The sequence below is a fragment of the Rutidosis leptorrhynchoides genome, chromosome 11, assembly GCF_046630445.1.
Source record: "Rutidosis leptorrhynchoides isolate AG116_Rl617_1_P2 chromosome 11, CSIRO_AGI_Rlap_v1, whole genome shotgun sequence".
In the NCBI taxonomy this organism is placed as follows: domain Eukaryota; kingdom Viridiplantae; phylum Streptophyta; class Magnoliopsida; order Asterales; family Asteraceae; genus Rutidosis; species Rutidosis leptorrhynchoides.
The window spans coordinates 224,923,564-224,940,000 of NC_092343.1; the positions used below are offsets into that span (position 1 = coordinate 224,923,564).

A 16,437-nucleotide genomic window follows, 5' to 3' on the forward strand; every position below is an offset into this window, starting at 1 on the left:
GATGAGGAAATTGTGGAAAGGTTTACAGCGGTTGAGGGTAGTCACCTACTTATCACTGAATATGTACCGAGAAATGATTGAACAGAAACTCGACAGACGGTTGAGGTCTCCCCTACTACGATTTATACTCGGTAGCAAAAGGATAATTTTGTGAGTCCCCAAGGTGAGCATATTTTGTCTAGGATGCATACTTGTTTCTATTTACCTTTATTACTTGGACCGAAATCCAACAACATACATATCGGGTACCCAAAGGGAGGTGTTTTCTCTAAAAGGGTTGAGAAGTGCAGTTTTGTATCACAGACACAGAATGATTTTTAAAAGGCAACATCATCGGGTTCTAGATTTCCACATACGAAGATTGGTTTTCCGTGCAGTTATAACAAATGTCAAAGACAGTGGTGCGTCATCATCATGTTTAGTTGTAATCATTTATTTATTTATTTTGTTTATGTATTGTAAGGAGAAAATGCAACATCAGAAAATCCAAAAAAAAAAAAAAAAAAAAAAAAAAAATTGAACAAGAATTGCTTATGTTTATTTATGTATTTATTTCAATTTGTAAATAACATGATGCACTACATAGCTGCAAGAGAATCATGGATCAAGAATTGAACAGAGTTTCAGAGATTTCTCGGTTATCAATGTTTGAGACAACATACATTCCAATCGGAGACTTATTTGAACGATTTCGTTATCTACATCCGAGGGGGAGAATTTATCAGATCATCAGATATAGAGAACTTAAATCATTTAGTTCACATCTCAATTAGTGAACTTTACATCTTTTGTCTGTGATATGGGATTGTGCCTATTGACCTGGATAGAGGGAATATCTTCTGGAAGGTATCTTAGCGTTCCATCACTCAAATATTTATATCACTTCCATCCATCCAACACCATACATCATACTATTTCCGTTTAAGTATGGGGTTTATAGCGGCCGGTATGCGTCCTTAACAGAGTATGCAATAAATTTGAGATTAACAATGTTATCTGAAACGAAAGGTATAAGTTTAAGGTAGAAACCAAAGGCTGACAGGGTTGCTAGAAACATCGTGAGATGGTTCTGTTCAATAGAATTGAAAGTACATTGATGTGATAAGAGGACAGCGTCAACAGGTTTGTGCTCAATTGTTCTACCCGAGAAATCGTGCGATCTCAAACGAGGACTGACTTTGTGATGTAAATCTGACATTGAAAAATGTTAAAGTAATTAATCTAACGTGATCATCGAAGTCTAGGGTGAAAGTTGATGAATGTTTATTGATATATTTGAAGGTTGTTCTGTATATGCTTTAATGAATAAGTTCGTGAATGAACTATGGAATAACATGTCAATATAGTTCAGTTCTGATCCCCGAATCAAAAGGATTCAATCAATTTTATATGCCAACTCACAATAGATATGTTATTCTTCTGGAAGTGTGACTGATGATAAGCAGCATTATTTGTTCCTATGCTGATAACATCATGAATTTGTTAATGTTAATGCTTTATGAAACTGATGTTAAAGGTTTATTATCCACAGATCTAAAAGGTTAAATGTTACTGATTATATCTGTTATTATATTGCTGATCATGATACACTTGATCTTGTACAGTTATTTGCTTTGTGTATTTGCATGAGCATGCATTTCTGAATTAGTTTGCATTCATGTGTTAGTTGCATGTGCATTTATATTTCATCTTTTAAGTCCACAACTCAGTTCTGGGTAAGGTTTACTGTGAAAGGAACCTTAGGTTTCTTATTGTTTTGAATATAAGTTGTTTTGAGCTTAAAGGAACAAAGCGTGATGTTTTTTATTGTGGAGATCAGTCCCAGGGGGAGTTAGTGTAAATGGGTAAAAGTCTGATATTGAAAAGTGTTAAGTTTTAAAAGTTTTCAAATGTCAGACCACCGGCCGACAGTCCTTACATCCGGCCGATGGACTCAGACCCTCGCCCGAGTGTCAAGACCATCGGGCCGACGGACTTGACCATCGGCCGATGGTCACTGACAGGGTATAAAAGGACCCAGCGACGAACGGGTCAGTCACTCTGGCCAAAATTGTGTGATTTTACCCTAATTTTCTGAAGTTAAGGAGAAAGGTTTTGATCCAGTTTTTATTATTCATCTTTTCTTTGTGATCTTAGCGCCGTAAACAAGGTAACATAACTCTTAATCGTTTGTTTGTAATCGATGATTTAGTGTTCGAAGTATAAACTTTAAATCGGATGAGTTTTATTTGAGATCTGTTGAAATTGATGTTTGATGTATGATAAACGGCCCCTTTAGCATCTGTTATAACAGGAATTTGAACTAGAAATGTCAAATCGGACGATTTGATCAATTTCGAGTCACAGATCTGATGAACTACCTCCGGCCGAGGGTCTCTGACCATCGACCGATGGTGTCCATCGATCGGCCGGACATCTTGTCACTCGACCGAAGGTCGTTATTTGACCAGTGTGTCTATGTGGTTAGACCATCTGCCGTAGGTCTAGACCATCGGACCGATGGTCTCCACCATCGACCGATGGTCATTCTGTTGGACCGATGGTAGATTATTTTGATTAATTTTCATTGAATGATTGGTCTCTGATAATTTCTGTGATGCCCATCTAATGCTAGTGTTTGTAGTTTGTATTAGAATGTCAGGTGGCTCATTTGTTGGTCAATGGATGTTCAACATCGACCGTAGGAGAATCCTAGCTAGATATCGACCAATCTTAGTAGAACAAAAGGTCATTGCGACTCGACAGACTTATAGTCCTTGGGAACAGATTGGGTGTCAGGCTTTCATAGATATTGGGGATTATTACTGTCCTGCTCTACTTAGAGAATTTTACGCCAATGTTGCTTTAGAGGATGGTAAGAAGAAGTTTGTACACTCGGGTCTATTTAATCAACAGTATAGGTGGACTTTAGAGGAATTCTCAAACCTGTTAAACGTTCCTCATACTGGGGTTAAGATACTGTACCCTAGCAAAGATATCAGAAAGATTCCCAGTAGATTCAGATTGTCAGATGTTATTGTTAGGATATGCAAGCCAGAGAAGGTAGTGTATACTGGTAGAGTTGAGGTTAGTGATGAAGATATCTTGCCACAATATGAGATACATTTGAGAATCATCAAAAGAAATGTGACTTTTAGGAGAGAAGGAGATCATTTGCTGTCTGGTACTGAAGTCTTGTTTCTATATTGCCTACTAGAGGGTATTCAAGTGAATGTGGGACACTTTCTCATTCATGTGATGAAAGATTTTCTTGAATCAGAAGAACCATTCCCATATGCAGCTTTACTGTATAACTTGTTTGAGAAACTTGGTGTGATTTAACATGAAGAAAAGTTAGTGCCAGAGGATCCCATAATGGGATGATTGATTCTGATGTTATGTTTATGTTTGATTATTTTCAGATTATTGTGTAATTTGATAATGCTAGCCTGTTAGCATTGATACGGTATCTTATGTCTGTAATGATCTAACTTTGAACATGTGATTATGTAACCGTGATCGTATTAATGTGATATGTTCTGTGATGATAAATCAGTGATACTTAATTACTCATGAATTTAACGCTGATTAAGAATTGTGTTTGCAGTTTTTGTTAATCATGTCAGGTGCACAAATGGATCAAGAACAAGCTGTCCACAGTTCTGAGACTGAATCATCAGGGGGACCCACATCTGCTAATCTTCCAGGGTTGAAGGCGAGCCCTAACTCTAATCTGATGGCGTGTCTAAATGACAAAGGTCCAAATGCTAGCAAGTACAAGACTGTGATTGAATTTTTGAAACGTTCAAGGATATTTGCTGCGGTGTCAATGCCATGTACTGCTTACTATTCTCATCAGAGAGAATTCTGGGCTAACGCTAGAGTGGAAACTGTTGATAATAATCCTGTGATAGTAAGTCGAGTATGTGATCAAGAGGTTAAGATATCTGAGTATACTATTCGGAACACGTTTTTGTTTGAGGATGATGAGAAAATGCCCAAGAGACTGTCGAAGACTAAGATTACTGGATGTGTGCTGAGATGTGAGTATGCTGGTGATATTACACGTGATACGATCAAAAGAAGCGGATTTACTCCACCGTACAGATATCTGTCTTTAGTGATTGTTAAGTGTTTGAGTACGTTACAAGGCGGATTTGATGAGCTGAGTGAGATTTATCAGGGAATGTTTGCTGCCTTGATTCTGAAAGCTGATTTCAATTTTTCGGGTGTTATCTTTGATCTGTTGATGGAGAATGTTACGAGCCTACAATACTTGATTTATCCGAGGTTCCTGCAGATAATGATTAATGCTCAAACTATGGATCTACCGAGATCAAAGAAGGACGTCATCAAGCTGAAACATATGACTGATCTTACGTTTAATCGATTAAATCAGAAGAAGAGTGCTAGTGATGGAAAGCTGGTGTGTCATCTTGCGAGGGAAGATTATCAATGTCCACCAGGCAAGAAGTGGAGGAATGAGAACAGTCTATCTGGTCATGAGCCTGATTTTGAGCTAGCAAACAGTGATGAAGAGGTTGATCAGTCGATGAATACTCAGGGTACAGGTGGTTCTGGTACTGGAGGTTTGGCTGATGAGCCCGTTGATGTTAATACTGGTACTGGTGAAGAAGCTCCTAGAGGTGAGAGGAGACGTCTGGTAGAAGATGAAGGTTCTCAGGTTTCAACAAAGATGAGACCGAGCAAGAGGTTTAAGTTGGTTTTGAAGAATCCAGGTGGTTCTGCTACAGGTGCTACACAAAGAACTGCACCTACTCAAGCACAAAGTCAACAACAGCAACAAAGTCAGCCACGGCAACAAACTCAACCGCAACATCAATCACCGCCAATTGTTCAACAATTGTCTCAAGAGACTGTGTCTACTCCAACTCCGGAGGCACCACATACAGGAGCAGAAGGAGGAGTTAGTTCATCTGCGCTTCAGAATCTGAATGATTTGTATGTTCAAGCTATGGCTGATAATCTGAGAATGAAGAAGGATATGGATGCGAAAGTGGAGGAGTTGAGAGAAGAGAATCGTGTGAAAACTGAGGATGTTACTAGGTTGAGAACTCAGGTTGATTTGTTACAGAAGAAAGTTGGTGATCAATCATTGTTGTTAACTGCTGCAAAGAAAGAAGCTTCTGAAGCTAGAAAAGTGGCAGAGTCGGCTTTGGCTAGGATTACTGCTTGGGAAGAGAAGTTTGATCTGGTTGAATTGCCAGAGGGAGAAACTGATGTTCAAATGGTGGTGGCTCCTGGTACTTCAAAAGAAACAGCACTGTCAGTAATTCCTTTACAAATTGATTATAGTTTTAGTGAATTCTTGTCTAAACAGGATGAGCTCAAGCATTCTGTTGTTTATGATGATTTAGAGGAGGGGGAGATCCCTCACAACTTCACCAGAGCTGAGCTGGACGAGCTGGTGCGTCTAGAGCAAGAAGAAGCTAAAGCTGCTGACGCACAGTCCGATGATCCTCCATCAGAGGATGATTCTTTTGGCCCTGAGATTTCTAAGGATATCGATGATGGGGAAGTTGATGGTTTAATGGAAGATGTTACTTTTGAAGAATATCCTACGTATATGAATGATAGGAATGAAGATCTTCCTGGTTTTGAGGAGTTGTTTAGAACAGATGACGAAGTTTTGAATCGAAGGTGTAAAGAGAAAGAGAGAACTGAGGTTTTGCCTGAAGGGTTCTTGCCAGTCAAGTATAATGATGAGGTTGCTGCGAAGTTAGAAGCTGACTGGCGTGATATCTTGAGGATTCGAAAGTATTGTGAAAAACCGAAGCTTGAGCCAAAGTATTTGAAGATGATAAATTTGAGGAAAGGTGCGAAAGGAAGGATCTTGGCCTGGGCATACATTGAAGAATTCAACATGTTTGCAATTAAACGAGAGTTTGGAGTTGACTACATCAAACATGGTCATGAGTTCAAGTCACTGCCGTATTTTGAGCTTATGCAGATTGCCAGGTTAAAGATGTTGTATTGTGGAATGAACGATCGCTCATCATTGTTGGTTAAGAAAATTCGAATCGCGTACAATTCGAATAACTGGAAGGATTTTAGACCACAGTATCCGAGGATTAAGTAAAGTGTTGATCCTATTAGTGGAGTATCTCGACAAATTTTGAAGTATAAGCCGGCAAAGACTATGAAGAAGGTTCCGTTAAGAAAATTGCCGCAGAATTGGAGTCAGAGATTTCGTTGGTGGTTTTATGATGATCGTTCTGAGGAAGCTGTGATTGTTTTAGATAAGCTGAAGGAAGATGATATCGATTGTATTCGTGTGTTGGATCCGATCTGGTTAAGGAACTGTACCGAAGCTGATATTTTTACTTTGTACTATAACCGTATGCTTTATCGTCGTGAAAACAGGGTACAGGCTGAACAGTATGTTAAAGTGGCTAAGCTGTGCTACTTGAACAACATGGTGATCGATCCGTATGATGACTGAAGTCTTATGGAATAGAACTAGGTCTTAGGGGGAGTTTGTTGGTGTATAAATCCCGAGTTCTATTACGTTTATTGTTCTATTTGTTATGTACTTGATATTTCAGTCATATATGTACGTGGACACTTATACTTTGTGTTTATGATGCTTAGTATAATGTCGTGAATAGGTTAAGCAGTCGGTTGGCTGCTCAAGACCATCGACCGATGGTAGGGACCATCGGTCGAGGGACTGTCACCATCGGCCGAAGGTCCCAGACCACCGGCCGATGGTCACTGTATTTAGTATAAATACGGGTTTCGTGGTTTTGTGTTAGGTTACACACCATAAACCCTTAGGCCGTCGTATTACTTGCTGCTAATCGTCCCAAAACCCTTACCAACCGAATACACAGTCTTAGGCATCAATTCTATCAATTATTCATTGGTTAATTTGATCCCGTTAGTCTAATACGTATTCGACTCATTCTAATTAGTGTTTCCGCCATTAATCTAGATACAACGTATGATCTAAGGTCCGAATTACATCTTCAATATATGTTCAATTCAACCTAAAATGAACTAATGAATCATGTATCGGTCACCACAGATACACCGAAGAAGATTTACAAAAGTGCGATTTACCACTTCCGTTTGTCCATCCGTTTGCGCGTGGCTTAAGCATCGTGTATCTCGGTCAGACACAATGGACTGTGGTACCCATGTAAACTAACAACTTTACAAAAAAAATAGTCGGGTAACATGAGATGAACATGATGTCTTTTTACAAGGAATAAAGTGCACCATCCTGGAGAATCGGCCAACCATGACGAAGATAGAGTCAACTCCTCGTTGAGTTAGTGGAAGTTTAAGTACAAAATCCATGGACATATATTCCGTATAGCATTGGGAACGGGTAACGGCATATACAAGCCAGTGTTTTGGGAGAGCCCCTTGGATGTTTGACTCGTTTGACACCTTCGAACAAACTTACCAACATCTCGTTTGAATTGTGGCCAATAGTAGCGAGCTTCAAGAGCAGCAATAGTCTTTTCACGATCAAGATGACCTCTTAATCCATCACCATGTAAATCCCTGAGTTTTTCTCGCAACGAGCAATGTGGAATACATAACGATTCCTTTGAAATAAGTCAATAACCATCATGATTGAAGTAGTCATCGCATGGTAAGCTACTCCAAATCGACATAAAATCAACATCATCTTCATATAATTCTCGAAAAACTTCGAACCTGTAACTTCTTGCATCATAATAACGACTAAGGATGCACGCCTACTCAAGGAATCGGCTACTTGGTTTTGCTTACCTGATTTGCTTGAGAACGAAAGGAAACTGTTGAAGATAGGCAACCCAACGAGCATTCATCTTGTTGATACTCTTTAGACTATGAATGTATTTGAGAGCTTGGTGATCAATGTATAGCATGAATTGATCTTTCACAAGGTAGTGTTCCCAATGTTTGAGGGCTCGAAAAACCGAATAAAATTCTTGATTGTAATTCGACCATCGTTGTCTTATCTCACTTAGCTTCTCACTGAAATATGCGATCGGGCACCCCTCCTGTGATAACACGGCGCCAATTCCTACTCCACAAGCGTCACACTCAACCATAAATACTTTATTGAAGTCGAGAAGTGCTAGTACCGTACATAATTTTTCTTTTATGACCATGAAGCTTTCATCTTGATCCTTAGCCCATGTAAATTTTCACTTTTTCATGCAATCTGTGAGATGTGAAGTTATTAAGCTAAAGTCACGTATAAAACGTCGATAAAATGTCGCTAGCCCATGGAAAATACGTATCTCCGTGACTGTCTTGGGTACCGTCCAGTCACGATTTGCCCGAATCTTTTCTCCATCCACCGGATTCAAACTTCACTTATAAAAACCTCGAGAAAAACGAGTTGGGTTTGCAAGAAACTACACTTTTTTGATATTGATATATAGCTTGTTAACTTGCAGAACACCAAGTACTTGCTCCAAATGGTTGAGATACTCAGTTTCATTAGCATTATAAACTAGTATCATCAAAATAAACCACAACAAATTTGTCAATAAAAGGGTTAACAATATGGTTCATAAGTCACATGAACGTACTTGCTGCGTTACTCAACCCGAACGGCATGACAAGCCATTCATACAATCCATCCTTGGTTTTAAAAGCAGTTTTCCATTCATCCCCTGGCCGTATGAGAATTTGATGACACCCACTTCTCAAGTCGATTTTCGAGAATTATTGTGCTCCTGCTAATTGATCAAGCATATCTTCGAGTCGATTTTCGGAAAGCACTAAACTATATATACTATGCACGTTTTGGCCTGAGGTTATGTGTCTCGAATTAATATAAATGTAGTCCTCATGAGAGTAACATAAACTCAAGTTCGAAACCCAAAGAAAGACCTTTAACTTGATACTAAGAACTAAGCTAGCCAGACATGAAAGTTTTCGATGAATAAGGCTTTGTTCCTTGCCGTGCAAGAACTTTTTACAACGTCTCTCTCTCTGACTTACTTTTTACACCAAAAGCATAAAACAGCCCCTAAACTTAAATCGGAAATTGCTTCCATCTCCGATAGAATTAGAAGTAGCCACCTAAACCTTTGAACTCGTAGAATTTTTCTGAACCTGAGAGTACGAATTTTGCCTGCAAGCGCTCCGAAACGCGCCGCCACGCGCCGCCTACTCAGGTCGCCGGAATTTTTATTCCCGGTTACATTTTCTTTTTTCGCAGGTAACTAAACTAAACGGGTCTACTAGCAAGAGCTTTTAGTAAACAAGAAACTCCGCCAATTCCTCCGCTTGCTGCCTTGGTGCTGCCGGAAATCGCTACTGCCGGAAACCTCCATTGCCGGAGAATCCTTGTCTATACAAGGCTTTGTTTGTTTCTCTGATCCTTTTTCCTTAAGCCCTACTTGTTTTAATTAGTCTTTTGCTGTATTGTTTACTAATTTTTTTAGCTTTACTTGGCTGTGGTTACTAATATCCCTAACTATTATTAGCTTACTACTGTATTACTAATTTCTAATTTTCGTGCTTTTTTTTCCATATTTTTTTCGTCTATTTCTTTATGTGCCTTATTTGCTTTACTTTCATAGTGCTATATTATTTATTATTGTCATAGTGTATTACGATTTTAACTAATTAGTCCATTTCCTTTGTGATATCTGTTAGACTTTTTTATCGGTATTAAATTTTTACCTAGTGTCTTGTTTTTTATATCGGTACTGTTATTACTAGTTGCATTTTCTCCGGTCTTTTTTCGCTCGTTTCATAGGGAGAGATAGACTCTAGTCGTTCTCATGGTTACTTGAGGTCATGTCCTTCGAGCTCTGGGGCGGGCATGTTTGTAGGATTTAGAAGCGGCAATAGGGTAGCGAAGCCGGTTAGGATTAGAGCAGGTAGTTGAAATGTGGGTACTTTGACCGGCAAACGTTATGAACTAGTGGAGACTTTACGTAAACGTAAAGTGGACGTTTTGTGTATCCAAGAGACTAGGTGGAAGGGTCGAGGGGCGGTTAAGATCCAGGACTACAAGCTGTGGTTCTCGGGATCGAGAGCAGCTAGAAACGGTGTTAGAATTTTAATTGGCCCACCCTATAACGAGAATGTCGTGGATGTGAGTAGACGGGGCGATAGGATTATGTGGGCTAGGTTAGTAATCCAGGAGGTGACCTACACTGTCATTAGTGCTTACGCCCCGCATGCGGGCCTTGGCGCAGCTGAAAAGAGACTCTTATGGGAATCGTTAGACGAGGTAGTGAGGATGTGCCCTCCAGACCATCGATTACTCATTGGGGGGGGATCTAAATGGTCATATAGGAATGAATGCTGAGGGTTATCAGGGTGCCCATGGGGGCTTTGGGTACGGAGTAAGAAATGAGGAAGGGCTCTCTATTCTCGATTTTGCTGTTGCTCACGATTTGGTTGTTGCAAATTCGTTCTTCAAGAAGACGAATGCTCAGCTAGCGACTTTTCATAGCGGGGGTCATTGTACCCAGATTGACTATTTGTTACTCCGCAAAGGGGATCTTAGGACATGTGGGGACTGTAAGGCCCTGACGGACTTAACGTGCTCCTCCCAGCACAGATTGTTGGTCATGGATTTGGTTCTCCGGAGACGGGTCACTAAGAGCGTAAGGCCCGTCCAACCTAAAATCCTATGAAAGAAGTTGAACGGAGAGAAGGCAGAGACTTTTAAAACTTTGGTTGTTGAAAGAGTCGAGGCAGAAGTGGAAATGTCATCTCATAATGAGGCGGACCAGATATGGACTTTTCTGGCGTACACCATTAGAGAGGCAGCCAAGGAAGCCTTAGGTGTGGCAGTAGGAACATTGAGAGGACATAGGTCGGATAGAGAATCATGGTGGCTTAGTGACGAGGTTCAAAGCAAAGTCGCGCTTAAGCAACTAAGATTTAGAGAGCTCATCACTTGTCGGGAGGGGACTCCGGCGGGTAGAACTAGGGTTGAAGAGAGATACAAAGAAGCCAAAAGAGAAGCTAAGAAGGCTGTAGCCCGTGCAAAAGATAAGGCATATGAAGATGTATATAGGAAACTAGACTCCAAAGAAGGAGCAAATGATATCTACAGGATAGCCAAAGCTAGGGAGCGAAGGCGCAGGGACCTAGATAACATCAAATTTATCAAAAATGAGGCTGGGAAAACTTTAGTGAAGGAAGAGTATTTCGCATCCCTTTTCTCTGGAGGAAGACCTGAATGTCTCGAAGATCCGCAAGATTCTGATATAGAACAATCTCAGAACAACATTGATTGTGGGAGGATCAACCAAGAGGAAGTAAGATCGGAACTACGAAAGATGGGGAGAAATAAAGCTGCGGGACTGGACCAGATCCCCGTTGAGGTGTGGCGGTGCCTCGGCGACGATGGTATTAGGTGGTTGACTTGCCTTTTCAACAAGACGTATCAAAGCTCTAAAATGCCCATGGAATGGAGAGTGAGCGAGATTATTCCCATCTATAAGAACAAGGGGGATGCTCAAACCTGCGGTAACTATAGAGGCATAAAATTACTTAGTCATACTATGAAGCTTTGGGAGAGAGTGATCGAGACTAGACTTCGACGCGTAACAAATGTTTCAGAAAACCAATTTGGTTTCATGCCAGGGCGCTCTTCGATAGAGGCTAACCATATTATTAGGAACCTTATGGAGAAGTATAGAGAAAAGCAAAAGAACCTTGAGATGGATTTCATAGACCTGGAAAAGGCCTACGATTGTGTTCCACGAAACCTGATTTGGAAGACCCTTAGAGATAGAAGTATCCCGAGTAGATATATTAGTGTTATTAGGGATATGTACGAAGGGGTGAAGTCTTGCGTTCGAACGACAGTGGGAAATACCGAAGTTTTCCCAATTGAAGTTGGCCTGCATCAGGGATCGGCCCTTAGCCCTTTTTCTTTTCGCTTTGATTCTTGATGAGCTTTCTCGAGGGATACAAGAGCGTATACCGTGGTGCTTAATTTTTGCAGATGATATTGTGCTTGTTTCCGAATCTAAGGAGGAGCTTAATAGAAGATTGGAGCAATGGAGGGTTGCCTTAGAAGGTAATGGTCTAAAAATTAGTAGACAAAAGACGGAATATCTTAGATGTGATTTCGATAGAAACAATGATGATCAAGATGATGGAGGGAGCATCTGCATTGGAGACCAGATCCTGCATCCACAAACCTCGTTTAGATATCTAGGCTCGATGCTCCACAAATCAGGGAGGATAGATGAAGATGTATCTCACCGTATTAAAGTAGGGTGGGTGAAGTGGAGAGCAGCGACTGGAGTCTTATGCGACAGGAAGATCCCCCTAAAGCTGAAAGGGAAATTCTTCAAGGTGGCAATTAGACCTGCCATGCTATACGGATCAGAGTGTTGGCCAATGACGAAGGCGCAAGAGAGAAGGATGGAGGTGGAAGAGATGAGGATGCTTAGGTGGACATGCGGTAAGACGATGTTGGACATGATTCCAAATAGTGTTTTAGGGAGAACCTGCAAGTTAGAAGCATCATCGACAAGCTAAGAGAAGAACGGCTTCGATGGTTTGGGCATGTGAGGAGGCGACCCCTTACTGCACCTGTTAGGAGAGTCGAGGCACTTACAGTGGACGGTGTAAGGAGAAGGGGTAGACCGACACGTAGATGGGAAGATAGAATAAAGCTCGACTTGAAGGAGCTTTTACTGACCGAGGACATGACTTCTGATAGGAACGCGTGGAGGGCGAGAATTAGAATAGATGAGTAGGCTTTGTTATGTTTGTGTGTTTGGGGGTAGGGGTGCTTGTGGGTATGTGGGTTTGGGTGTTTATGTTTTTTTTTTTTTTTTTTTTTTTTTGATTTGTATGTTGTGTACGTATGTTTCTTCTTGTTTTGTGCTTTTTCGCGCTTTGCATTAAACCAGGATCCGTCTTTATTTGGGTATGCTTGGTGGTTTGGGTATGTATGTACGCATGTTTAGAGTTTCTGGTATAGATGCTTGCGTGTTTAGGGTCTCTGGTGTGGTTGCTTGCGTGTTTAGGTTAGGATGTTTTTGGGTATGTATGTTTATGGTTGTTTTTGTGTGCTTATATGTTTGCTTGGTGTATGTTTATGGTTGTTTGTAAGTATGTTTTTGTATGAATGTATATGTAAGTATGGTTATGTTTGTTTCTATGTTTGTATGTTTAGGGATATAGGTATGGTAGGGATATAGGTATGTTGTATGGTAGTGCGTTTGTGTATTTGTATGTATGTACGCATGTTTGTTTCATGTATGTTTGTTTTTTGTTTTGTTTAGGTACTGATTTATGTATGTATGTATGCTTATGCGGATGTATGGATGTTTGTATGTAGTTTTTGTTTTGTTGATATGTATGTTTTTGTGTATTTCTGGTTGTTGATTGGTGGTTATATATATTTTTTTTATTTTTTTAGTGTAGCATTTCTCTTTTTGCCTTGGGCCCCGCACAGCAGTATAAGGTACGTGTAGTTATATATATATATATATATATATATATATATATATATATATATATATATATATATATATATATATATATATATATATATATATATATATATATAGTTACTTTTTTTTTTTCATACACGGGTCTGTTAAGCGAGACTTTAGCAAGCGTCGATCTAGTGTCGACTTGACTGCCGCTTAGAGCCTAAATTGAACTCCAGGCACGATGTAAAACCTATGAAAATTTATTCTACAATTTTCATGGCGTTCTCTGTTTATTTTTATTTTATTTTATTATTACTATTTTTTATCTATTTATTTCATGCTTTTTTTTCTATCTTTATAGCCGGAGGTCCCCTTGAAAGCAATATCTCTACCCGTCGAATAGAGAGAATGAGGACTTTCTCCGCTCTTGTGAGTGTTTAACTCGGGGTGGAGAAATGATTTCTCTTTATTCTAGGATAGAGGAAGGATTGTCTACATCCCACCTCCTCCGTACTCCACTCATATGGGATTGGGTATTGTTGTTGTTGTTGTTGTTGTTGTTGTTGTTGTTGTTGTTGTATTTAGAGGCTTAAATTCCAATTCCACATAACCAATCGGAAGAAAAATTACCCAACGAGGCTGGGACGACCCAATTTAAATTCCACCATTAAAAATTAGCCCACCCATTCTAGAAGCCGAAGAATAATGGAATAATATAAAACCTCGACGAAAGAAACAAGTTACCCGATATACTTCCTTTTTTTTAACGACATTTAGTTGGGATCACCGAGTGGGGACTTAACCACCCACGCGATATCTCCTGCAGTTGCTATACTCTATACCCGCCCCCAACTGCGTACCCATGAGGAAAGCCGCATCAATCCCATGCGGGGCATGAACGGTAAAACCACCCCTCCCCCTTACCCCCAACGCGATGTGGGAAAGGTGTCATCAGTGGTACTTCATGACATGGATGAAATTGTGTGGTTAATATGTAGCCAACGAGGGTCGAACTCTTAACTTCCCCTACAGGAGGCAGACCACCAACCGCTGAACCACATCAAAACTTCTTACCCTATATACTTGTTAAAAAAAAAAAGATTAAATTCTATTAATATGAACCAATTTTTTGGATCGAAAGATGAACGAAGATAATTGTACCATCGGTGAATTGAGTGTGTTTCATTTTCTTGTTTGAAAGCATTGTTTAAGTCATTTGAAAGCATTTTACTAAAGTAAAGACTTTCATGACGATGGATGATGAACAAGAAAGAAGACGAGGGATCACTTTGTCTTCATGATACCATCTTTGGTTGGAGAGCCGTTTAATAGAACCGACTAGTTAATGTTAGAGATGCTCAGATGCATATCTTGATACATAAGGAATACTTCGGTCTAATTCCCATAATCTAGAGGAGGACTTTTAACACGAATAAATGGGAGACACTATCATAAGCTTTATCAGTTTTATCATAAGCTTTATCACAGTTTTTTGTGATTCCATCATCGTAGTTTTTGACAAATCCAACAAAATCATTCATTGAGGGTTTGTACTGTACAAGTCTTAATGCACAATTTTGATGGAATCGCTAAAAACTGTAGTGGTCTAGTGGATATATCATCATCATCATCATCATCATCATCATCATCCATATACATAACCAAATTTGAATGAGATGCAGACATAAAGGTATCACAATCACAATATTCACACCAAAATTGAGCAAAAATATGAGTATATAGATAGATATCAATCAATATAATGCTACTTCACATTTTAAATACATCTATACAGACATAGGCTCACATATCCCACAAAAAGTCAACTCAAATCAAGTCGGGTCAAAGTCGACTATACTGATTAGCCTGCATGCTTCAATCACTCCATTGTATCTTCATGAAAATACACAAAAGAATTAAAGCAGCACACATATACTTATAACTATCTGGTCTCAACTATGAGGTGGTCTTGATGTGTTTCCATGGTGGGGCCAGGGGGAGACAACGGTGGGACTGCTACTAGGGGCAATTCTGTAAATTCCAAAGCCTTCCTAACTGTTGCTTGGGAATGATTCTCGGTGTTTTTTCCAATCTTTCTTGGGGGCTGTGAGTGGGACCCACTAGTCCTCGAAGAGTTACTACTCTCAATAGACGCTAAAAATGTGTCCCTTGAAAGAGTTGCAGGGGCTTTAGATATCACAGAAGTAAACACACCTGACTCCTTCAGACCCTCAATGATAACCTGAATCAATGCACACATTAACAGTGTAATTAAGAGCTTAATTAACGTGTACAATATAATAAAGTTTTGTCGATGTAAATTTGAGTTATTCATGGGTAAATAACCGAATCTGTAAATCAGATATTAATGGAAAAGGAATTGGAGTTGACATGTCAAATAATTTACAAATATGATTTATGTAATAGTTAGATTATTGTATATGAATTTGTAAAAAGTCTTACCGATGGAGCATATATGCGAGTTAGAATGCCTTTCCTCAGTAACTTTATGTTTATTGTCTTGTCAGTCCACACTACGTGTTCACGGTACCTGGTGAAAGATAGAAGCATAATAAAAAGATGAAAATTAGTCTCAGTATACTTTGTACTGTTACCATCACTAGTGGTGGCAAAACGAGTCGGCTAAATACCAGGTAAAACTGAATAACTTTTTACAAGGGTCAAAATGGTTCAAGGGGGGACATGATGGTCGGAACCAGAAACTTTTCTAGTCGAAAATAATAATTTACTGCTTATACAAGAGATTCAAAAAGTTTTGTGCATAAGATGTCCACATTGGGACACCTTTGGCCTATTCCTTTTCAAACCAGAAACCAAGTAAACAGGTTAAGTTTGCCACCTCTAAAATGATCATACTTAACTGAGTGAGTCCAGAAGTAATCACAAATAAAAAAATCAATGTAAGAAGAATCACAATAATATTAGGTTCATGCGATTGAGAATGTTAGCCTTTTCAAAGCTTACCAGTTCAGTTTTTCTTCTTCTGTGGCAGTTGAAGCAACTATAAATGCCTGAAACAATTCAACAATAAGTTTATCTATAATCT

At 39.5% G+C, this 16,437-nt stretch overlaps 2 protein-coding genes across 2 annotated transcripts in view; one reads left to right on the forward strand and one right to left on the reverse strand.

Annotated features, from left to right (window-relative positions):
* Positions 1–10,673: 10,673 nt before the first annotated feature.
* Positions 10,674–13,773, forward strand: LOC139875421 (uncharacterized). The gene is made up of 7 exons (XM_071862758.1): positions 10,674–11,442; positions 11,560–11,672; positions 11,785–12,279; positions 12,960–13,022; positions 13,109–13,168; positions 13,355–13,399; positions 13,732–13,773. Exons 1-7 carry the CDS (start codon positions 10,674–10,676, stop codon positions 13,771–13,773), a joined length of 1,587 nt encoding a protein of 528 aa, XP_071718859.1.
* Positions 13,774–15,068: 1,295 nt separating this feature from the next.
* Positions 15,069–16,437, reverse strand: part of LOC139876453 (glycosyltransferase-like KOBITO 1) — a 5,614-nt gene continuing 4,245 nt past the window's right edge. Inside the window, exons 9-11 of the mRNA XM_071863773.1 lie at positions 16,356–16,402; positions 15,834–15,921; positions 15,069–15,612 (exon numbers count right to left, since the gene is read on the reverse strand). Coding sequence (XP_071719874.1) covers positions 15,313–15,612; positions 15,834–15,921; positions 16,356–16,402 — 435 coding nt within the window. The 3' untranslated portion in view covers positions 15,069–15,312. The remainder of the gene's footprint in view (positions 15,613–15,833; positions 15,922–16,355; positions 16,403–16,437) is intronic.

What these genes read in the sequence shown, in the direction of transcription:
- LOC139875421 (XM_071862758.1), top strand. Translation starts at nt 10,674, where the DNA reads ATGTCATCTCATAATGAGGCGGACCAGATATGGACTTTTCTGGCGTAC. An exon ending in TGGAAAAGGCCTACGATTGT is followed by an intron (nt 11,673 to 11,784) that starts GTTCCACGAAAC and finishes TTCGAACGACAG; the next exon opens with TGGGAAATACCGAAGTTTTC. An exon ending in TGAAAGGGAAATTCTTCAAG is followed by an intron (nt 12,280 to 12,959) that starts GTGGCAATTAGA and finishes TTGCGTGTTTAG; the next exon opens with GTTAGGATGTTTTTGGGTAT.